The sequence below is a fragment of the Phyllostomus discolor genome, chromosome 2 (assembly GCF_004126475.2).
Source record: "Phyllostomus discolor isolate MPI-MPIP mPhyDis1 chromosome 2, mPhyDis1.pri.v3, whole genome shotgun sequence".
In the NCBI taxonomy this organism is placed as follows: Eukaryota; Metazoa; Chordata; class Mammalia; order Chiroptera; family Phyllostomidae; genus Phyllostomus; species Phyllostomus discolor.
The window spans coordinates 91,147,363-91,171,657 of NC_040904.2; the positions used below are offsets into that span (position 1 = coordinate 91,147,363).

The 24,295-nt window shown below is 40.8% G+C and overlaps 1 protein-coding gene across 3 annotated transcripts in view; it reads left to right on the forward strand.

Moving 5' to 3' along the window:
• The window catches only part of NECTIN3 (nectin cell adhesion molecule 3), a 125,757-nt gene extending 118,305 nt beyond the window's left edge, over window positions 1-7,452 (forward strand). The window contains exons 8-9 of one of the 3 annotated variants that reach the window (XM_028504160.2): window positions 5,297-5,359; window positions 6,152-7,452. In XM_028504160.2, coding sequence (XP_028359961.1) covers window positions 5,297-5,359; window positions 6,152-6,328 — 240 coding nt within the window. In that variant the 3' untranslated portion in view covers window positions 6,329-7,452. Of the gene's footprint in view, window positions 1-2,359; window positions 2,387-5,296; window positions 5,360-6,151 lie in introns of those variants that run through there. The other 2 variants (XM_036018063.1, XM_036018065.1) reach the window with 2 other exon arrangements.
• The last annotated feature ends 16,843 nt before the right edge of the window (window positions 7,453-24,295 follow it).

Consider the following 24,295-nt stretch of genomic DNA (forward strand, 5'->3'; position numbering starts at 1 on the left):
AAATGTTGTATTTTATAGGATTCAGAGTTTCTTGACAGGCATAACAAGGGGATGTGTAATATTTTGCTCCATCTTTAATAAGAGACTGACCAACATGTCAGGGAGAATCAAAGTAATTAAGTAATATTCCTATTATGCATGCATTCTCTATAGAATCAATACTATGAGATTTTTGGTTCCATAAGAAATAGTGAGTGCATGTTAAAATATTTGGTTGTGGCTGGTGTGGCAGAGGAAGGTTAGGAGAGGGGAACTTAGCAAATGTTTGAGTAGGGAAGGTAGAATTGGAGGAGGCACCAGTTACCACTAGGTATGAGGTGGTAGGGTGCTTAGATTATCTCCACAACAGGAATTGAGGGAAGGTGGCTGGTGCTTCAGCAGGTAATGAGTTTTAGATATCTTGTCTCTTTTTCCTTTTATTTTTTATTGTTGTGCAATTACAGTTGTTCCCATTTCCCCCCTAATTACTCTCCCCAGCCCTACCTACCCCCACCTCCCACATTCACTCCTCCCCCCAATTGTTTTTGTCCCTGGGTCCTTTATACATATTCCTTGGTGACCTTTCCCCTTCTTTGCCCCATTCTTCCCTTCCCCCATCCCCTCTGCTTACTGTCAGTTGTTCTTTATTTCCATGTTTCTGGTTATATTTTTCCCACTTGTTTGCTTTGTTGATTGGGTTCCACTTATAGATGATATCATCTGATATTTGTCTTATTTCACTTAGCATAATGCTCTTCAGTCCCATCCATGCTCTCAAGAAGGGTAGGAGTTTGTTCTTTCTTTCTGATGTATAGTATTCTACTGTGTAAATGTACATCGCTTTTTGATTAAGTCATTTACTGATGGACACATAGGCTGTTTCCAGCACTTGGCTATTATAAATTGTGCTGCTGTGAACATTGGGGTACATAGGTAATTTTGATTTGGTGTTTCAGGATTCTTAGGGTATAATACCAGTGGTGGAATAAGGGTCAAAAGTCAGTTCCATGTTTAGTGTTTTGAGAAAATTCCATACCATTTTCCACAGTGGCTTCACCAGTCTGCATTCCCACCAACAGTGCACTAGGATTCCCTTTTCTCTACAACCTTGCCAGCACTTGTTTGTTGGTTTTTTATGATGACCACTCTGACCAGTATAAAATGGTATTTCATTGTGGTTTTAATTTGCATCTCTCTGATAGCTAGTGATGCTGAACATCCTTTCATGTCTCTGGGCCCTCTGCATGTCCTCCTTGGAGCAGTATCTATTCAGATCCTTTGCCCATTTTTTAATTGGATTGTTTGTCTTTCTGGAGTGGAGTCATGTGACTTCTTTATATATTTTGGAGATCAAACCCTTGTCTGAGGTATCATTGACAAACATGTTTTCCCATAGGGTTGGTTCCTTTTTCATTTTGCTGATGTTTTCTTTAGCTATGCAGAAGCTTTTTAATTTGATGAAGTCCCATTTGTTTTGTTTTGTTTTGTTTTTTCCTTTATGTCCCTTGCTCTAAGGTATATATTGGTGAAAATGTTGCTACTTGGAATATCTGAAGTTTTCCTGCCTGTGTTCCCCTGTAGGACTTTTATGGTGTTGTGTCTTATATTTAAGACTTATCCATCTTGAGTTTATTTTTGTGTATGGTGTTACTGTTCAGGAATCAAGGCATGTTTGTACACCAACAAGGAAATATCAGAAACAGAAATTAGGAAAAAAGTCCCATTTGATACAGCAACTAGAAAAATAAAGTACCTAGGAATAAACCTAACCAAGGAGGTAAAAAACCTGTACTCAGAAAACTATACAACACTGAAGAAAGAAATTAAGGAAGATACAAATGGAAGCATATACTGTGTTCATGGATTAGAAGAATTAACATCATCAAAATGTCAATACTACGCAGAGCAATTTATAGATTCTACTCAGTCCCTATTAAAATACCAATGACATATTTCACAGATATAGAACAAACATTTCAAAAATTTATATGTAACCACAAACAACCCCAAATAGCCTCAGCAATTTTGAGCGAGAAGAACAAAGTAGGAGGGATCATAATACTTGACATCAAACTATACTACAAGGCCACTGTAATCAAAACAGTCTGGTATTGGCATAAGAACAGACAAATAGATCAATGGAACAGAATTAGCCCAGAAATAAACCCAAGTCTCTATAATCAGTTAATATTTGGCAAAGGGGGCAGGAGCATAAAATGGAGTAAAAATAGCCTCTTCGAAAGTGGACTGTTGGGAGAGCTGGACAGCTACATGCAAAAAAATGAAACTAGATACCTTGTTAAGATGAGGTTTTGAGTGGTAAGTTAAGGACCTTTCAGAATTTAAGAGGTTTGTATTATCTTCTTATTTCTCTCTTAAGATGAAATTATGAAATGAGATAGAAGACCAAAAGGACTCACATTGGAGAGTGGGAATAATGGACCCAAGAGGACACTGCCAGATAAGCAGAGTATCCAGCGTAATTGTCCACCTCATGACAATAGCAACTTGAAATCTTGGTCTGTCATTACCTAAAATAAACCTGAACAACTCTGAAAGCTCTGTTTTAGAAGCAGGTTAATATACAATACATAGTAAAAAGTGAAGGTTTTGGTTTATTTTTTGAGCCAGGGAAGGTAAAATGTCTATTAAGGTAACATACAGTAAAACTTGAAAACCAGTGTTAGCACCTTGGAAGCCAGCAATGAGAGTCTACAGACTTTAGTAAATCAAGAAAGTGAATACAGGTTGTGGCTCAATAGAAACTGCTGATAGTATGTACATGTAAGCCGGGAAACCGAAATATATATTAGAGATTGAGAGTAGCCCAAGGCTTCCTAGGAAAAAAATTGAAGAATAGTAGAATAATATATGCCATGAATCCATCAGTTAAAGTATTATAGATTAATTCAGCACCTATATGTTAAGCACTAAATATGAGTTTCTGGTATCATTCAAGACACTTTTCTATATACTGATGTCCGTAATTTTTTAAAGAAATCAGAATATGCAACATTTCAGGTAGTTTATGAGCTAGCAGAAAGAGAACACATATACCAGATCAAATTATGTTCCTTGTGTATGCTGTGAGAAATTGAACGGCCACACAATGTGGAGACAAGCACCTTTTTCTATAGCTGTGTATTCCTGAGGCGCAGGTTGGGGACATCCCTAGGATGTGTGGGGCTCCTGTCTATATAAATTTTTTATTAAATATTATATTACAAGATTAAAACTTCACGGGCTCATGTGAGGTATAGTACCTTTTGGATGAAGGTCTATAACACTGGCTAGAGAAGAGGAACTTCAGCCTCTGCTTATGGCCAAGTTTGTGCACATGAAGATTGTGTTAAATTAAAAACCCCTTGTTTTAAAATTAAGAATGGCAAGAAGGCAAGACTAGGTACCTAGATCAGGGGTGAGTGAGAGACTTACCCTCATGAGATGTGTTCTCCAGCCACCATCCAGGTGTGGCCTGATGCAGAGGTCTGTGCATGCCCAACCTCAGCCCTCCCTGCACGAGCCCTCAGGCCCCTGCGTGGCAGAGGGAAGCCACAGTCGTAGACAGGGGCATGAGGGGAATGTGTATGTTGGGGGAGCTGGGGTTGGGCACCAGAATGGGTGAGTGGTGGCCAAGAACCAAGTCAAAGTCAAGCAGCAGGTGGCAGGACAACCTTGAGCTGAGGCTACAAGTCCCTGAAGCCATTGTCCCATTAGACCACTTACAATACACATTCACAGTGAAATTAAGAAATCTAAGATGCCAACCACAGAACATTAAACCCCAAAGTGGAACCCTTGTGAGCACTAGGGCTTCTGTGACTGGTCACTTGTCCATGAACCTAGCCCTGCCTTGGACTTTTGTGTCCTATCAACATGAATTGGTCATGTAGAGCACCCTAGAATCATGCAGAACACGAAAGATGAATTGGTTGCAAATAATTTATAATTTGGATAACCCTGAAATGGGATATCAAGAATTGGTAGTTTAGAATTCAGTGAATTCATAGGTTAACTATTGACTTCTTCCTGTTACAGAGCCACAGGCAAGGGTGTGGGGATGGCCAAAAATGGCTTACTGTTTACTGGACTGAAAGATACAGCCATTAGGAACTATGAAACAAATGCATCATGATATGTGCTCTAATAGGGGAATAAACAAGAACAATAGGAAAACTGGGATAAATGAACTTTGATGGATATTGTGGAAAGGCCTTAGGGGTGGGCAGGGAATGACGTTAGTCAGACCAAGATGGATGGGTAGTGTTTCAGTTACTGCAATCTCAGAGGCTGACCTCCTAGACCAAAAGGACAGCATAAGACAGGCAGTAAAGTGCAGAGCATGTTGATAGACATGCCTACCCGCTGGGACTTCCAGGCAATTTTGTGTTATACTTACTGAACATCTATTTTTTAGGCACCGAGATAGAAGCAGGTGGTATTAAGAATATAGGTTTAGGCATCAGACAAATCCATGTTTGGATCACAGTCTGCCACTTCCCAGTTGTGTGACTGGAGACAACTCCCTTAACCACTTTGATTGTCCGCTTTAGTCATCTGTAAAATAAAGATACTGGCTTTATAGAATTATTTTAAAGATTAAATGAAATGATGTTTGTGAAATACACCAACCAGCATCCTCAACCTAGTGAAGTAGACAAGCAAATACTCATGGATTATCATAGTAGATGCTGTGCAAGGAGAGCGGCTATCTCGGCCCAAGGACTGACTACTAGGCTTCCTGGAAGAGGTGATATTTGGCCTGGGTGCTGAAGGGTAAGTGTGTGTTTATAAGTCAAAGGGCAGCTAAAAAAGAGCTTTCTTAGGGTTTGAAAACCATGAGTTTCCTTTATGATCTGCCTGGGGCTGGGAGGGAGGGAGTAGCAGCAGGAAGAGAAGGGTAACCATATATAACCATACATAAACCATCTATGAATAAAGACAATTACCTTTCATAAGCACCACAAAACTACTTTTAGTGATTCAAAATGGCAGCCTCTCCACTATGCAAAACTGAGAGACCTTCTGTGCTGAGTCCTCTTTGAAGTAAGATGTAAACAACTTTGCCTGAGTTGCTGCAGCAAATGTTTTATGTATTTTCTTCCTTCCAGAAGAAGTCTGGAGCCAGGAAAGAGAAACTCTCCAGAAATGTAGCTGTTTTTTCCGTCTTCATCCAGAATATTTTGTTTGGCTGGCAGACTTTTCACAAGACACGATTGGCTCTTTTAAAAATAGGGGTCATAGTGGTCTTGGTTGTGTGTTTTACCATGTGCTTGGTGCTTCAAAGGGCATGCCTTTTTCTCTCTTCTTCCTCCAGACTGAACACTTGCCTTTGCAAACTCGTTTCAAAGAAATAGCGGTTGGCGATCTCGAGCACTCTGTGAGTAATGCAGTCTTTTTGTTGGCATCAACCCTGGGGGAGCTGGTAGCCATCACGCTTAATACAATATTTGATTTCTATGAAATTTTATTTTATTCACCTCTCTGATATCTAAGCAGCTGCAGTATCATTTTGTAAAGTCCTTGAGCTTGTTTATTTCTCTTAGAAGTAGTCAAGTTTTATAAAACTAACAACCAGGTAGCAGGATCAGAACCAGACACCAGAGAGCAGCAGGGGGTGTCAGCTGTGAAAGTAAGGGAGAAAGGTCAAAAGAGTATTTTTGATAGTGTTTCTTTTTCTCAGTTGTGTCAGTCATCTAGTTAAATATCAGTTCATTTCTCTGTTTCTCTTCCCTAACTCCCCAGTGCTGAATCCTGAGGTTTCCTTTGGTGTTGTGTGCATGTGTGTGTGTGTGTGTGTGGTTTGATTTAATTCTCCATATATCTCATGCAGTCATTCCAAGCTTGAGGCATGCCCAGGGACACCTGAAGTTCACAGCCTTGTTTTTCTCCAGTTTACCTTACCTGATACTAATTCTAAATTTGAAAACCTGAAACTGTGTATAGTTTTCTATCTTGGAGCTGCCACCAGTCTTGTTCAGGTATTGAAAGCAACACATGACCAGCAAATGCTAACTTGTTGGACTGGACTTTGCCATTCAGTAGTTTGTTCGGGGATAGGGCATCAGGGAGACAGCCTATAATGAATTCTATTCTTGCTTCTTTTTACCAAAGTGCTAGAAAAAAATGCAAACAGCTGTTTGGCTAATGTAAGCAATGTTTGAATTTTTAGAATGGACTAAATAGCAGGAGATTTGACTATGAAGATGAGAATCCAGTGGGGGAAGATGGAGTTCAGCAGATGTACCCTCTTTGTAATCAGATGTGCTACCAAGACCGGAGCCCTGGCCAACATCAAAACGACGATCCCGAGAGAGTCTACATCAACCCTCGAGAGCATTATGTGTGATTGCCCTGCTTCTCACGGGCACTCTGACAAATGTGAATCCTAGGCTGGGGAGAGAAACCGAGGTTAATAGTCATTATGTTGTTCTCTCTCATACAAAACGATCCCCCTGCAAGTGTATCGGAAGTCGTGATGAATGACATGGAGCCAATAGCAAATTTCTTTCTTCCAGTGTTAATTCACCCCCAGCTGTGTTTGTGAACTTGACTACAGGTTTGTGTATTTCTGTGACGATGGTGTTTAACTACTAACGTTCGGCCTACGATGGCATGTTCATTGAAAAGCAGACCATCTGCCTGTGATGCCAGCAGCAACTCTCCATAAAGAAAGCCCCAGCTGGGAGTACACACCTCGCTGGGTCTCAGACAGGCCCCCTGTTCATCTGTAAGTCATACAGGCAGCAAAAGTTGAGATGGAGTTTGAAATCCATCTCACTATTTAGCTGGGATTTGGCTTTCCCTGACATGCTTAATATAATCACAATACCTGTGTACAAATAAGAGGCTTGAGGAAACAGGCAAAAATTGTTCTCTACACACACAAAAAACAAGAAAAGGCAGTTTAAACCTTCAAGTCTTTTGATTGCTTTTAGACTCTTGTGATATAATACATGTTCCTTCTTGATCACTAAGGCCCTGAAGGATACATATCTCTTTCCTGGTCTACATATCTGCCCAGTTTTGATTAGTGGAGTGCTAACCATGGTCCTCCTCTCGCTCTGTCATTGTTCCCACAGGTCTGTTCTTTACAACCGCATTAGCCTAGTTCCCACCTGCTAAATTCTAAACTCCCTGGAAACGGTGAACAGCCTTGAGCCTTTTCCCTCTTCTGTGGTATTGTGTATGACAGGCTCAGCTTTCACTACTGAAATTTCTTTAAAACGGACCCTATCCACACAGGCCTTAGCCACCCTCTGCATTCTTACTACTTATTGTCCCTGTTTCATCTACCTCAGAAAAGCCTGCTGGAAAATCACTGTGAAATAACTCCTGTTTTTAAAAGGCAGGTGGAAAATGAAAACTTAAAAAAAGAGCCACTTCAATGTGGCATATGTGCCAAACCCACATGTTACTCTTGATTTCCCTCCCTTACTTTATATGGTCAACTACAAAAATAAAGATATGACTTTAGAAAAAGGCCCTGGCCAGCCCTGACCAGTGTGGCTCAGTTGGTTGAGTGTCATCCCGCAAAGTAGAAGGTCATGATTTTGATTCCTGGTCAGAGCACGTACCTGGGTTGTGGGCCTAGTCCCCATGTGCAGGAGGAAACCTATGGACATTTCTCCTATGCATCCATGTTTCTCTCATTCTTCCTCCCTTCCTCCTGTCTAAAAATAATTAAGAGTTTAAAAAAATTAACAAAAAACCCTGGCCAGGTGGCGTAGTTGATTAGGGCATCATCCCATGCACCAGAAATTTGCAGGTTCAGTCCCCAGGCTGGGCACACACCTAGGTTATGGGTTTGGTCCCCAGTCAAAGGCGTGTACAGGAGGCCACTAATTGATATTTCTGTCTTACATCAATGCTTCTCTTCCTCCCTTTCTTTTCTTTCTCTCTAAGGTCAATAAAAACATAAGGTGAGGATTTTTTTTTTAAAATGCTAAAAAAGCCAGTAGTGACTAACATACCAGTGTATCCTGCACAACTCTAGTGCCAACTCTAGTGTCTGTCTTGAGTTTTCTCACTTTGCCAACTGTTCCTCACTGAGAGTCAAGGCAGTAATTAAAGTGGGGTGAGCAGAGGAGGGAACACAGGTACAAATGTGATCACCCTCCCTCACATCCGAAGGAAAGCATCGTTTCACTGTGTGTTCTGGAAGATAAGAGGTATGCCACAGATTTAAAAAAAGAAAAAAAAACCCTACAGACTTCTCATATATTAGAAAAGAGGGACATAAGCACTATAAAATAGTACACATTTCCAACCTAAGCTTCAAGGGGGCAGGAGAATAGCAACATAGATTTCTAATGAGATACCAAAGACACCTTATGATTCGGGCTGTGCTGGCTCTAGTTCCTGCCTGTGTGTTGCTGTGCTTTGTCAGACCAGGCATCCAGTCCTTCTGCAATAGTAATACACTCCCCCCATGACCTGGGTGACCAGTGACTCTGGGAGAAAGATGCTAAGTTCTAACTCAATGCTTTAGCTAGGACATTCACAATTTAAAAGTTATATGGGATCAGAGAAGGTAAAGTTAAAGGAGTTCATCATCACCAATCCCTTATTATATGAAATGTTAAAAGGACTTATCCAAGAAATAGAAGATCAAAAACTATGAACACTAAAATGACAACAAACTCCTAACTATCAACAACTGAACCTAAAAATCAAAAACTAAGCAAACAACAAGAACAGGAACAGAGTCACAGAAATGCGGATCATATGGAGGGTTATCACTGGGGAGGGGAGGGGGAGATGGAGGGAAAGAATAGGAAATAAGGAGCATAATTGTTAGGCATAAAATAGACAGGGGGAAGTTAAGAACAGTATAGGAAATATGGAAGCCAAAGAACTTATTTGTACAACCCATGGACATGAACTAAGGTGGGGGGTGCTGCTAGAAGTTGGAGGGGGCAGGGCGGAGGGAAGATAAAAGGGAGAAAAGATTTGGGACAACTTGATAGCATAATCAATAAAATATACTTAGAAAAAGTTATGTGGTATCAAAGGGTAAATCCCAAGGACCCTCATTGCTGTCTCAAAGTGCTACCTTAGAGCTAGAATTTACTGCCCTTTGCAGCAAGCTGACACAGAAAGAAAATATTTGACGGTGGTACGTGGAATCCCATCAGTGAGTTAGTGTAACTGAAGGTGTAGGAATCCTTGCGATTGTTTTCCAACAGAAAGATGACTCTGGTCAGAGCTCTACTTCACAGGGAAGTGTTTTGTAAAGTACTGAATGTTACAGAGGAGGAAATACTATGGAATGGAATATCACCTCCTTTAGAAAGCTGTAGTCATGTCTCACATATACCTGGTGGTTTCTTGCGTCCTGCTGGGAAGCAGATTGTTGAATTAGTGTCATAACAGTGCCCCTGCATCCCAGTGGGGAATAGAGATGTCTTCATTTGCACTAGGGAAGGAGATTTGGGAGCACTGGGTTTCAGGACCCCTTGGACCTGTATACAGTACCTTCCTTACCAAGAAGAACCCACTATTGCATTTTTCATAATCTCAATGTGGTTATGGAAAAGAAATTTCAGGATGTAGGTACCTCCATCACAGCCAGTTAGTTCAATATCCTTTTTGCCTGTCTCTCAGGTATGGTATTTCTTTAACAAGCAGGTAGATTTTATAGCCGTTGGCCCCTTACAAGCTATCTTGCTCATCCTGGTGCATCCCATCTACATCTGTTATTTTAAATGCTGAGTGGAATAGGAAGGAGCTTTAAAAAAGTTTGATCAGCCAGCCCCCTCAACCAAAATATACCCTCCAAAATTAGCCTGCCACTCTCTAAATCTGGAGCCTAGACTAGACGATAGCTATTTAAATTTGGAAGTTAGACTCACGAAGATCCATGTGTGAGGCTTAGGGATGTAAGCCACAGCTGGTGCTGGATGCTCTTCAGGTTTACTAAAACACACTAAAGCAGAAAGAAGTCCCAGAGTGGTTATCCACTTACAGTTGTAGCCTTGCATTTTCAAGGGGCAGTGTGTGCTCCATCTTAAACCTGCGCCTGTTCTGGAGGCCACCAGGCTCCAGGAGTATGCCTTGTTGCTTCAGTAGCGGATAATAACCAGTTCTTTGCAGACCACACTAGGATAAAGTGGCTGTGCCACTTAGGATTGGGCTGACATAATGGGATAAGAATTTAGATTAATTCTTTAATGGTGATTTTTTTTCTCTCTTCATTGAGGGTTCCCCTGTCTGTGACCTTATGTGTTCTAAATTTGAAGAAGTCCATGCTCTTTGGGACATGTGATATAAACTTCTTATCTGTGTTAGGCTTCCCTGTAATGTTGCCCATAGTAGATGCTAAAGAAATGTGCTAGAAACTAAATTAATTAGTGTCCTCATTAATTTTTTATCGCCCTGTTTACTCATAGAGACTCATAGGGATGACAGTTTCTTTATCCATCTTTGAGAATGATTTCCTAAGTTCTTTGCCACAGTACTCTAAAATATACTATTTTGTTTTTCACTATTCAGTCTTTCCCTGCACTGTGCTGGTCTCCAAGTGCTATTCTTAATATGTAATAGTCTCCCTTAAAACCCTTTATCCCCTGGGGGAATAGAAGACACCATTACTCCGAAAATTGAAAGAACAGGTTCTGTCTACTCCAGGCTTCATGCCTTTGAGCCATGGAAACTTAGACAATGCTTAAACTCTCCAGGGCATCAGTGGCCCCAATCCATAAAGCGGAGATTATCACACTTTCCTCAGCAGCAATATGATGAGAGTCAAATAAGACAGCAATGGATAGAATATTGTAAGACTCTTCACATGAAAATGCCTGTGTTTCTGTTGTTGCATGTCGGATCACCTTTGCCAGCATCCCAAATACCCTAGCATCCCCAGAGAGAAATGTCAAAAATTTCAATTAGACCTAATTTCAATATAGCCAAGTGCAAGTGGAAGACACTCCTGTTACTGTAACAGTCGTCTGTCATATGAAAAACTTGATACCTGGGTTTTAGCCTTTCTGCCTAGAATTGAAAATGCATATTGCTGTGACTAGTAGTCGTTATTGTTTTACATGTTACTACTAACAACAGCCACTGTTATTGAGTGCGCAGCATGGACTTGGGTCTAGGGCAAGCACCTTAGGTGAATCATGTCCCTGACTAGACCCAAACTCCTGTTCCCTTTCCAGCAGCCCTGTGGGTACAGAAAGGCTCACGGTGACTGCTACGCTGCATGCCCACCATCATGCTTAACGTCAGTGTTTCAAATCTGTTCTTGGGGAATGATGTTAGGGTAGAGGTTTTCTCTATTTTTTAAGAAGAGTTTAAGAGGGAACATGGACAAATCATAAGAAATGTTTATTAAGATGAAAGCAAGAGCATGTATTCATCTTAAGTAGTTTTGAACTTCTCAAAATCCTTATTGAGTCTCACACCCATTAGCTACAGAAATAGCCAGCCAAATAATTAAAACGACTCCATTTCAGTTGGTTCTGTTTTAGTGGCACAAATTTCTAACAACTCATCTTGAACTTAGTTAATTGCCCTGTTTAGTTTGCTTCAAAATTGTTGAACTCCCAGAGGTGGTGGCACTCCTGTAGTAGACAGCTAGAAAGAAAGTGTTTGGCCTTTGGTAGAAGGCCAGAATAGGAAGGATGTGTAGTAGAAACGTGACAGTTCTGTGTTTCTCTTCTTCCTGTGCTTAATTGACAAAGGTCTTTCATCCTTGGGCTGTTTACAGGTCTTATGAGAGAACAGTGACTTCCAGTTTTCTGTAACTAAAAACTGCTTTTCTGAGCCTATTCCACTACAGACCATGACTGGATTAATCTCATTGTCCCTGTAAAGGTATCTGTGTTTCCTCCTTTAGAGAAAAAAACTGTTGTAAATTAGACTTAGCCAGTTTGGTCATTTGCAGTTATCAGGTTGCTTTTGAAGGTTTTCAGTAGGTAGAGGTGGGTGAGGGCTATTAATCTTCTCCCCCTCACCTTACCAGGTGGTACTTTACACTGAAATCAGGTTTTAGACCAATGTCCACCTCATCCACGTTTAGAAGTAAGCAAGCACTGAAAGAGACATGCTGTAACAGTTACCCTGTGTTGTATGCCTGAAAAAGTCCCAACTCTGTTCCACTAAGGAATCTAATAATATCTTCAATGGGAGGGTTATTTAAAGAGATGAATCCAATAATATTCAGGCAGGCTTTGGTGTCTGGCACCCAATTCTATTTAAATTTTAGACACAGAATCTAGGGATGCCAGGGCTAGTGGGCTTGCTAGACTCACATCTGTTCAAGGAAGGGCTGGACTGCCCCAGAATTGGGGCAATACATGTGCCTTGATCACCATTAATTTGACCATTGAAAACTGTCCCTCGTTAACAAAGTCTCTGGTGTTGAACTACAGAAAAAGTTCTGATGTGGCTGAAGTTTTTCAAATGCAAAATAACAACCTTTGGAGGGTGTGTGTCCAACCAGGATATTTCAAATCGTAACTAACCACTCCTTATTAAGACTAATTGACATATGCCAAAATAATTAAAATGCATGAAATGTAACAATTTGCTAAGGATTCCTCACACCAGGGGGAGGTAGACATATTCACTGCTCTGAAGTCAGCCACCTGCCGAGTAGAGAACCTCACTGGCATTTCTCGTTAGTGAAGGCTTTTTGCTTCTTAGGGAGGTGGGGAATGGGGCAGAGGGAAAGAGAGCTACTTAACATTTGCTGCTGAAGAAATAATCTCCAATTCACCTTTGTACATGGTGCATGTACAACAGAAACCTTACATATGCCAACATCCCATTATTTCAAGCCCATTTTACGATACTTGTTTTAACATTGTCTTTAAGGAATGGTTAGAGACAGGAAAAGGGAGGCCTTTTTTAACTCAACAATGAAAATATTAGGTATATTTCTACTCTGTTTCCCATACTAGCATATTCTCTACCCAAGTCACTGTATGTGGAGAAACTGTCAAAAATTCAGATGAAACTAAACATCTTTTATCATACATTATCAAGACTGTGATGTGGAATTTCATTCTGTATAACAGGGAGAAGGGAAACCACCCATGACAATTAAAAGGATTCTTTATTCCACTGGTTGGGGAAAAATCTTTCCATTGGTTCATTCCCCAGAATATTCCAATCAGTTTTGGGGAGCTAAGGCCATGATGTGCATCAAATTACATCTCCCTGCACCAAAACATACTAGTTATAGTCTGTATCCTTCCCTCCTAGCTGTGAGGTGTAGAATAAATGCCTGAGTTTCATGGGAAGAGATGTTGGTGAACATTCAGGAAAAATGGTAACATTTCCATGAACTGAAAATGAGAGGGCCCTGTCCTCCAGGTGCTCCGACTCTGCACCCCTGCTGTTTACAGTTGCCACTTGTAAAGGATTTACACAGGAGTCTTGTCAGTTGGACCCAAGGAGATCTACTCTTGGACTTTAAAGTATTATGAGGTTATAATCGCTAACCCAAACAATTTTCCATAAACAAAAAGCAGCCTTCAGAGGTATTTCAATCTTTCCATCCAGGGATAAGAGACCAGTAGCGGCCCTCTGGGATTTTTTAATAAACACTAACATTGAAGTGTTTACAATCAGGTCTCCTATGGCCTAAATTGGGTGTATTTATTATCATGGCCTGGGACTTAACTGTGGAAGTCGATTAGAGGAGATCTTGAGGGAAAGCCTCCCTGGAAACCCAGAACATCGGATTTGCTACACCACTTTAGAACGGTGGTCTCTCCTGCTACAAAATATGCCTGTCAGCAACGAGGAGATGTTTTATGTGTCCCCTCCAGAGGTCAGAAATGTTGTCCAAACATTCACACTGTTCTTAATAGCTCACAGTGGATCTATGAATCCAGGGTCGCATATGATTTTCCAAGTGCCCTTGTTTTGGTTTTCAATACTCTTCCTGATAGCAACCAGTATTTTTTTAATCCACCCTAACACAACTAAATTAAATTCCTCTTGTAGTCATGTTGATGGCTCAGTATCCACCATATTTTAACTGCAAGCAGCAGTATTTTGTCCTAAATACATTAGTTTGCACTTGCCCACATTGTGGCTCATTCGTGCCTCTGCTTTTTCACTTGGTCTTACGAGAAATTAGTGTGTGTATTCCCATCAGCTGAGCATGTCAATACCCAGAAGCACATTTGTCATCTTAGGTTTCATTGTGTACTTGAAATTCCAAGTCCTTTGTAAAAAATGTTAAGTAACTGGTGTTGCTACTGGATCCCTGGATTATTCCACTCGTCCACCCAGAAAAATTCCTGTTTATCCTCTACCTTCTGTTTCTAAGCCAGTGCTTTAAGACATAACATCTGCTCCAGCCTGTTCACTCTCCATGTGGTCTCAACCTTTTCCTTGCTTCTCAGTTTCACCCCTGTAAGTTAGTGCTGTCTACCTCATAGGGGTTTTATGGAGGGAAAAATAAGATGTTTAACAATTGTCTTCAAGAGAGATCCTACTTTTAAAGTGATTTTATAAAAACCCCTTGGCTTAGAGATGAGAAACTCTATAGCTATTATATTTTTTCTATTCATGTATTGCTATTTTTATTTCTGAAAAGTGATCTCTGAATAGAATCTCTACTCCAGCTCTTTCTTGCTATTAACCCCTTCACACTGAGATTGTGCTCTCTACCTTATTTATGTAAGTTCTGAACTTTTTACCTATGGAGCCAAACTATTTCTCCTACAACAAACCTATACTTTTATTTCCATCATTAAACAAATTAATGTCTTCTGTGAAGAGGCATCTGGCTCTGGACACAAGAAGTCACAATCTAATGAGGTCTCGCTGTGGCCTCACGTGCCTTGGTTCTCCCTGTACAAACAAAAGGTAACTCTGTGATTTCACAGCACCTGGGTGTTGTGAGTCATGCCTAATAGATGGTGAAAAGCATTTTACAAATGTCCTGTACTGTATAAAAGTGTAGTGAATAATTTGGAGAGTCTTCAAGTAGAAATGCATTCTAGTATAACTCAATTCAGAATACTAGTCCACTCGTTTTCAAAAGAAATGTTTTGCTAATATGTTCTTATTTTAGTGAAAATTAGTTTCTAGTCACATGAATGATTTTTATTTTGATGTATAGGAGGTAATCAATAGTACATATTATTGCTTGTCAGAAGATACCCAGTTGTATTTTAATTGTTAAAACTGAAAGGGTTGCATATTAGTGTAGTGGGTAAGGAGGAGGATTCCAGCTCAAATGTAGTGAATATAGAAGTACAAAGATTACCTTTCATTTTGAGATTGTGTTAAAAATAGTAGATGTTAATGTTGTTTTAGATATTCTTTATTTTTAAGTTACCAGAAATTGTCTTTTATTTTTGCAGTTTTGAACTGTATAGTTCTTGACATGCTTTGAATAAAGTTTTTAACAATTAATTTTTTGATGTACATTATTGTCAATAAATCAACTGTGATTAAAATACATATATAATTTAATATCTAAATACAGGACTCCAAATTAAAGATTTAAAGAACATCTTTTATAGAAATGGTAAGTTTTCATAGAGGAGTCCTTTTGTTTTTTTAATAGCAAATAACTTTATAATGAAATAATGAAGTGTATTATAATGAAGTAATAAAGTGTGTTACTGTAGAAAAATTGAGAAGTACAAAATAGAAAAAATACAGGAGCCCTTTTGAAAAAATATTTTTAAAATAATAGCAAAAGTAATAAGAAAATTACTTTTCTTAGTTTTTTATTAATCTTTGGATGTTAAAATGTCCTTTCTTTTATTAAATGATTTTGGTGCTAGGTGATAACTTCTTGTGTGTTTATTTACCAACAAAACAAAAAAGAACGAAAAAACTTGGCATCTGTAATGGATCCCTGAGTTTTTTTTTTAGGGCTGAATAATTTACTGGTCTATAAAATCCCAAAGTCTAGGAACCACTTTAATAAAATAAACCACTTTATTGAGATACTGTAAAATTCATCCTTTCAGAGTATAAAAATAAGTGGTTTTTAGTATATTCAAAGAGTTGTGAAACCATGCCACAATCAATGAACCGCACCACCTCATCATCCCAAAATGAAATCCGCTGTCACCAGATGCTCATGTCTCCACACCCCCAGCCCCAGCCCCTGGCAACCACCAGTTTCCTTTCTGTCTCTGTGGATTTACCTATCCTGTACATTTCATATAAGTGGAATCATAGACTCTGCGGTCTTTTGTGTCTGGTGATTATAGCTATTCTACTTAAGAGTGAAGTGCTACCTCATTGTGTTTTTTATTTGAATTTCCCTAATGGCTAATGATGCTTGTTTGTTTAACCCTTTTAGAAGATAAAACCATTCTTAGCTCATGGGCAATATAAAGAGACATAGGCTAATGCTAGATTTGACCCTCAGTTAGCCAGCGTCTGACTTACAGGATACAATTAGTAGACAGATACATTAAAATGTTGTTATAAATACACTATGTTCAAGAAAGTAGAGGAAAGAATGAGACTGTTCAAGACAGATATGAGTATCAAAAAGGAATGCAGACAGCAGAGTGCTGAAAAATCTGCCTGCTGGATTAGACAAAAACCTGGTTTGCAGCATTTGCAGAATTCTGTGATATAAATATCCCCACCATGGCTGACTTGCAGCTCACAACGTGATACCACTGAACTTGAAATTGGAAAGGGACCTGCATGATTGGCACTGCAAGTGGAGCCAGTAAACCATCTCTGTGCACATACGATGCTTTCATCCTCAAGGCTATCAGTGGTCTTCTCCTCCACTCCAACCAATCAGTAGGAAGGAGAATGTATGTCCCTTTCCATTGTATTATTCGACTTTCAAATAGCCTGTGGCTCTTTCTCAGCCATCATTACTTTGGAATCGTAGCTACATTTCCACATGCACACTCCCCAGAATGTCAAAAATGTATTGGAATAAAGTCTCATTAAAGAGATATCTTTGATCATGACTTAGTCAAATTCATAAAAAATAGTCAAAGAAACAAAGGGGGCCATATTTTGATTTACCAAGAAGATGTTCTGAAAATATAATTTAGCTGAATGTTGCATGGATAAAAAATGGCCAGGTAAACAGAAGGGCAGACATATTCCACACATATAAATGTTTTGTGCAAGAGTTCGAAGTCAAAAACTGGAGTTTTGTCTCTGTGGTTGGATATGCAGTTGTGAATTCCTGCAACCATGTCCCTGTGAGTTTCTTCTCCCAAGGAGTTTTTGGGAAAAGCCTCAATTTTAGATTTATGCTTTTATCAAAAAGCACCACAGAAGCCAAAGGGGGTCTCCAACCTTTAGCATCTCTGGACCACACTGGAAGAAGAATTGTCTTGGGCCACACATTATACACAAACACTAACGAAAACTGATGAGCAAAAAAAAAATGTTTTAAGTAAATTTACAATTTTGTGTTGGGCCGCATTCATATCCATCCTGGGATGCATGCAGTCTGTGGTCTGTGGGTTGGACACACCTGCTAGAGAAAGAAAAAATTTTCTTCCATTGCCCCTGAAATTGCTGCAAGAAGGCTCTAGAGAAATTAGGTAGCAACTCATCCACAAAATAAGTCTAATATGATTCCAAATTGGTGTCAGTTCATGAACTGCATTAAGAATAACTTAGCCTCTTGTCTACTATCTCCTGGGGCTTCCCCCACTTTTTCTAAACTTCTTCCTTCCTACTGATAATAAAGCCTAAAGCGACAGTGTGGGATTAGTGTTTTTGACCTTTATTTGTCAGAGCAAACCAAAGCAAAGAAAGAAGCAGCTTTGCTGGGCAGAAGTAGTCACCATGTTACCTTGCTCAGTGATGTAAGAGGTGGAGCTATTCATTGCTCAGAACTCACAATTGCTAATTTCCCAGTTTGAGATTTCCTAAGCAGAAATGTGTAAGGCAAATGACTTGAAGAATCTGTGACCTTTTTCTGACTCTTTTGTTCTTTTGTTGGCTGAAGAGGAAGCAAAGCCTTTTCTCAAATGGAAAGGACATTCTAGCACAAATGTCCTCTGATGAGATTCATGCTGACTTCCTGGGTTTCCTAGCATACAGTCCTGCTTTCGAAAATCAGTTCTGTCATATCTGCATTGCTGTTAACTCAGTAGTTCTCAAACTTTAACTTGCATTCGAATCACCTGGAGAATTTGTTGAACCACAGGTCTCTGGGTCCCACTCCCCGAGTTTCTGAGTCAGTAGGCTGCTGGTTTGGGGACCACCATAATCTTCTACATAGCTCTCTGCTGCCCTCCTCTTGCTGTTCATTAGGAAAGTTGTACCCACCTGGCTTGCTTCAGGCATTTCACACTTCTGCTATGTTGGAGTCCTATCATTTGGGGTCCTAGCTTATCGCCTTATGTTGTGCCTTCAGCCTTGCTCAACATGCTAGTGTTGGTGGAGCCCATCTCACCAGCCTCTTCCTGATGGCCTTGGCTCCTGGCTTGTCCTCTGTGCTTCCCATGCAACATAATCCTTTGGTTGCTTTGCAGGCCTTACATAACTGATAATTTGTCCACTCTAGCCTATCCACGTCCCTGAGCCTTTTGATACTTTCTTCCTCAATCTGCCAAGGCAATTCTGGCATTCCAACTCTGCTGAGTATGGGCATTGCTTTTCCCATGTTTCTAGGAATCATCCTAGTAACAAGGTGACACCATCTCTGGAGGGTCTTGCCAAGGCACATCTCTGGAGAGTGTTCCCTAGTTAATAAACTCTCCTGTTTCCAGTGATATGTTCCAGCTTCTCATGGTCAAGCAGCCTCAGAATTGGTCACCCTGATACTGCCGTGGCATCTGCCTGTGTGTGTGGGCTGGGCCTTGCTGCTCCCTTCGAGTGGATCACTTTTCTCCCTTATCAGGCCCAGCACGCCCTGCAGTGATTGTGCTGTGGCTTAATCCTACTTCTGGGCCTAGAAGCTGGAAGGAGAAGTGCAGGTAGATCTTGAGTGGGGCACATGCTGTCTCAAAGTGGGGAAACTGCATTGATTCCAAGCAAAAGAAAAGTGCTATCTCCAAGAAAATTCCAGAGTTATAGGGCAAACAATAGCCCCCAATTTATCTAGTTTTTAGCATAAATCCTACATTTCAGGAAACCCCTCAGCAGAAACCAGGACAACTGGTCACCCTAGGATTCTGGGGATTCAAAGCTTTTGAGGGCACCTTCGATAGAGATGTCTCTATCCCAAGTGTCAGGGTCCCATCTTCCCCAACCAGGCTGGATTAAAGGTCTGCTTGATTGAAAATGCAATTCCTCTCTGGAGCTCTCTACTCGGTTTAGTCCTGCGCTTAAGCCTCAGCTGCAAAATGTGAGAGCCTCTTTGTAAACTACCATGGTTTTCTGTCCTATTTGGCTTCCCGTTGCCCATTAACAGCCTGCAGCTTCTCATTATCTTTAGCATATCAGTAGCTCTTGGTAATACTCATCCAATCCCACTGTCCTTATAGTGAATGTTTCTCCCATAGTTCTCAACACCTGATAAATCTCACCTGCATTACTTTCCATGGATGTATCATTCCCTTTCACCACCCAACACATTGTTACCTTGGGCCAGGGGGCGCCGTGTTCCATCTGTCACCAACTGGGTCCTCACTGCCTGCCAGGTGGCTAGAGATTTGACTCCAAAATCCTGCTTCATTGACTGCTTTCTAGGACCAGTCCTAGGTGAATGGTTGTAGGTTGGGTTCTCTGGAAGAAGATGCTGAGATGATTTGGGTGTGCAGGGTACTTTTTTAGAGATGAACCCCTGTGGAAAGAGGGCAGAAGCAACATTGGGCAGAGAGGAAGGACCATGAAGCAGGTCCGTGGAGTCTCAGTCCACCCCACTGGGAGGTCAGGAGCACATATAGCCCCTCAGCATTGTCCCACATTTGGCTGAAATGGCCAACTTCCCATACCCCTGCCTCCCTCAGTTGCAGCATGTGAGCAGCCCTGGGATGGCATGTTCTCCAGTGAGGAGGCCCCTGCTGCAGGGGCAACTCAAGGCTGAGAGCCAGAGCAAAAACTTCTCCCTTGACAGGGGATGTGGGCCATGCATTTCTGCTGCCCAAGCCAGGAAGGAACCTGGTTACTTTTATTCAGATTAGATAGTATTCATCTATTTATAGGCAGAGAATCCATATAAATGTCAGGATAATATTTAACTTATTGACTTATGTTTTCTTTCTGTATTTTTCCCCTTATTCTTTACCCATTTGGGAGCAGGGACCTCTCGTGTTTCCTCATCTCAGGGGACTTTAATTCCATTCTTTTCTGGATTTTCCCCTAGAAGCCTAAAATCACTATTCTGGGAATAGAGTTTGAAGAGAAGGCACTTTCTCTCAAACTAAAAAAGAATCTCTAGGATGGTGGGTCCCACGAGAAATACCCATACAGACATGCTTATTGTTTCTGGCATTTTCCTAGGTATGTGGCAGATACCTGAGGGAACAGTTGCCCGTAAATGTGGGGGGCAGGGCTGTCTGTGCCCCAGGCCTGGCTCAGGAGCAGCATAGTAGTGGGCCTGGAGAACGTGTGCTGACACAGCAGGTGTCTGAGCAAATTCTCAGTCAGCACCACCACCACCTTGGCACTGGAGACAACTGCAGGACTTAGAAACAACTTTGAAATAGAAAAGTAACAGAAGAATGTAGAATAGCTTCCAGTTTCCAACTCACCTGTTAGGATGGGAGCATGACTAGAAGTGGACCAGAAGAAAATAAAGAGATGCGACATTTCTTGCACACCCCCATGTACAGACTGCATTGCATATGTAAGACAATCATACCAGTCCTCCTGAGTTGCTCACGTCAGAGCTTCTGTGTCCTGAGGCCATCTGGACCTCACACTGCCAGATGGATACCAAGGAGATGGTCAGCACTTTCTGCAAAGCCTCCCTCTGCCCCTCTCCTGTCTATCTCAGAGCATGAGCAAGCCCATACTGACCCCATCCCCACCCTGCCTGCTTGTTCTTGTATTGACCAACCTCACCTTTAGTCCCACAAGTATTTATTTATAGCAGCACTTTAGAAAAACAACTTAACTCCACCCCTTTCCTGTTTTTATCCTCATTCTTCACTTACATTTATATTCCTTTCTTTTATATCACTTACATCTTTTTCCTTATTTTCAATGTCCACAGATGTGAGATTCTTGGAGAGCTCTCATTTTAAAACAATGGATTAAGTATTTTTCATCAGAAACCTCAAAATGCTGGTTTAAAAATGAGCCCTGGAAGTGAATAGAACTTACTAATAATTGATTTTAGAAGTTTGGCCAGTAGTAAAATGGATTTTGTTTGCATTAATATCAAGCAAAATTGAAGATAGATGGGGAAAAGTACATGTCTCAAAACCTCAGTAGGAATATCCTGGAAAGAAAAAGTTGAGATTTATTCATGTAGCATGTCACTTCATAGATTGCATCTCCATGTTTATCATGCTTTAAGGATGATTCCCATTCATAAACCTCTGATCTTATCAGCCCATGTTTTAGATACATGGAATTAATAGCAGGGCTTCTGCTGAAAGGACATGCATTTCCTTAATTATTCCTTCAGTAATTTAAAGGCTCTGGCATTTTTATGCAATCTCTCCTTAGTTACCCTCCTTTTCTCCATTCTTACAGCACTCATCTACTTTACACACTCAATCATTTTCAGCTTTCTTTTTTTTCCTTTTTTTAAATATTTTATTTATTTCTTTTCAGACAGAGGGGAAGGGAGAGAGAAACTTCCATGTGTGGTTGCCTCTCTCATGCCCCCTACTGGGGGCCCGGCCCACAACCCAGGCTTGTGCCCTGACTGAGAATTGAACCAGTGACCCTTTGTTTTGCAGGCCTGCACTCAGTCCACTGAGCCACAGAAGCCAGAGCTTTTTCAACTTTCTGTGATATTCACACATCCATCAATCCATTCATCTATCTATCTATCCATCCATCCATCCAATACATATGATTGAGTGTCTACCAAGTTCTACTCTAAGTGCTGAATATATGCCATTTAACAAATCCAACAAATATCTTTGCCTCGTGAGGGTAGGGGGAGAAAGGCAGTCAACAATTTAATTTTCAAAACTGATATTTTAGAAAGGGAAATGCATGAATAAAAAGCAGGGGAGGGAGTTAGAAAGTGTTGGGGCATAGGGCTTTTACAATTTGAAAGGGGTGGCCAAGGAAGGCCTCACTGAGAAGGTGATAGTTAAGCAAAAGTATGACAGAGTGGAGGCCCATGCATCTTGGGAAAGAACCAGCAGGGCCTGAGGAGGAAGTACGCAGGTCCTGTGGCAGGACTGTGAGCACCTCACTAGAGGAACAGCAATGTGTGAGAGAGGGAGAAAGAAGTAGGACGTGAGGTTTGAGAAGGAATGGGAGGTGGACACTGGGTCAAGTGCTACTTTCTGGGGCATCGTAAGGACTTGGGCTTTCTCTTGCATGAAATAGGAGCTCTTGGAGGGTCTCAACAGAGGATATAACATGCTTATACTTTATTTAACAAGATCACCTGGGCTGCCATGTTGAAATTGACCAAAGTTGGTCAAGGAGAACAGCCAAGAGCCCAGTTTAGAGGCCAGTTCAAGTATTTTGCTGAGGGTTGGGGTGACTAGATCAGGATGGTGGCAGGAAAAATAGTATTTATATGGAAGGCATATTATATTGCTCATGCTCTACTTCTTTCTGTGTTCTTCAGAGCTGAACGTCTTTCTAAATTCCATGCTTCTCATGTCACTCTCTTCTCAAGAACAAAATAATTCCTTTCTGACAAATCATGTTCTTTTTTTCCCCATAGTACTCTAACCCAGTGATTTTCAACCATTTTCATCTCATGGCATATATGAACTAATTACTAAAATTCTGCAGCACCCCCAAAATATATTATATTTTTTCCAATCTGACAAAATTTATAGGTATAATTTTGATTCATTCACACCAGCCAGCTCTTGTTGTGTTGGCAGCTGTCATTGTTTTATTTGACAATCTAAGGGACAAGAGGTCAGTGCCCCTGACTAAAGAGTCAGGTGTTGCATGTTTTAAAAATTCTTGTAAGCACACTGGCTAAAAACTGCTGCTCTAACCTTTTGCAACTTGGCCTGCTATCCGATTTCCCCCTCACACTTCCACACAGGAACTCTCTATTCTGTGTCAGCTGATTTACTATTCAGCCAACACACACTACCCACTATTCTAACCTCTGCAAGGAGAGCCCACACTCTCCTTTGTCTGGATCCTTCCCATCCTTAAGGCTCATTTCAAGTGCCACCTTCTTGATGTCTTCCACAATGTTGAAAGTTTGTTCTCTGGCCTGCTCCTTAGGGCCAGCACCTCATGCTGGCTTATGCTGTCTCGCATGATTTCCTCATTGGGTTTTGGTGCCTCCATGAGTTTATAACCTCCACAGAGCAGAGACTGGATATAATATAGTTTTGCCTTCTCTATGCTCACCCCCTCCAGCACAATTGAAGCATGTAATATGAAGCTAGTAAGTATTTCCTGGAGTGAACAAAATATAACATATGCTCTTCAAAACAAAGGTAGGTCTTTCCAAAAATGTCTTTTTAGTGATCTGGCAAATGGCTTTGAACACATTAGAGACTCGAGGAAAAACATGATACTGTTGACCACCACTACAACCCCTTACCCGTGTTCCTAGCCGCTTTACCTGCTGAGTATGTCCTGCTGTGGTAACACACGTTAGTGCCTGCTTCCTAGCACTGTAATGAGGACCTCTCCTGTATCTCTTACATAGGACCTGTCTCCTCCAGTGGGCTGCATGGCACTCTTCTAGGGGTTAAATAGCTGGCTGCCTGCCCTCCTGTTCCCCCCTCTTCTGGCCTCTTTCCCACTCTGCCTACCCCTTTTCCTGCATAGTGTGGATTATTTGCAGGTATCATTTCAAGGATGAATCTCATGAAGACCTGCTGAGCTGCGTATTTATACAGTCTCCAGGTTTTTACCAGCTGTGGATGTTTTTGCAAACTTTACATTACCACCTAATTGAAATGGCTGCTTGGTTCCATTTCTCTTATTAAAGACAGATTAAGAAAATCAGTTCAATACTTTAGCTATTTTAAAGTCATCATTAATTTCGTGCTCTTGATTTATGACAGGCTGGCTTAAAAAAATGAGTCCCTGTAAATCCTTCTCCTGCATTTTAGTCCCCCCTTGCTGGTATCAAAATATACTTCATTTTGGCTGCTTATTTCATTGCTTTTAGACTACTTTAACAGTTACTTTTTGTTTGTTTGTTTGTTTGTTCATTCCCCATGGAGCCCCTTCTAATACATATATTTTCCCCTCAACCACAAATCTCTTGCAACTGATCATTTGAAGTTTCCAGTCATTCATGAACTCGAATGGTGAGAAGGCAATATTTTGAGTTTAATTTGGGGTG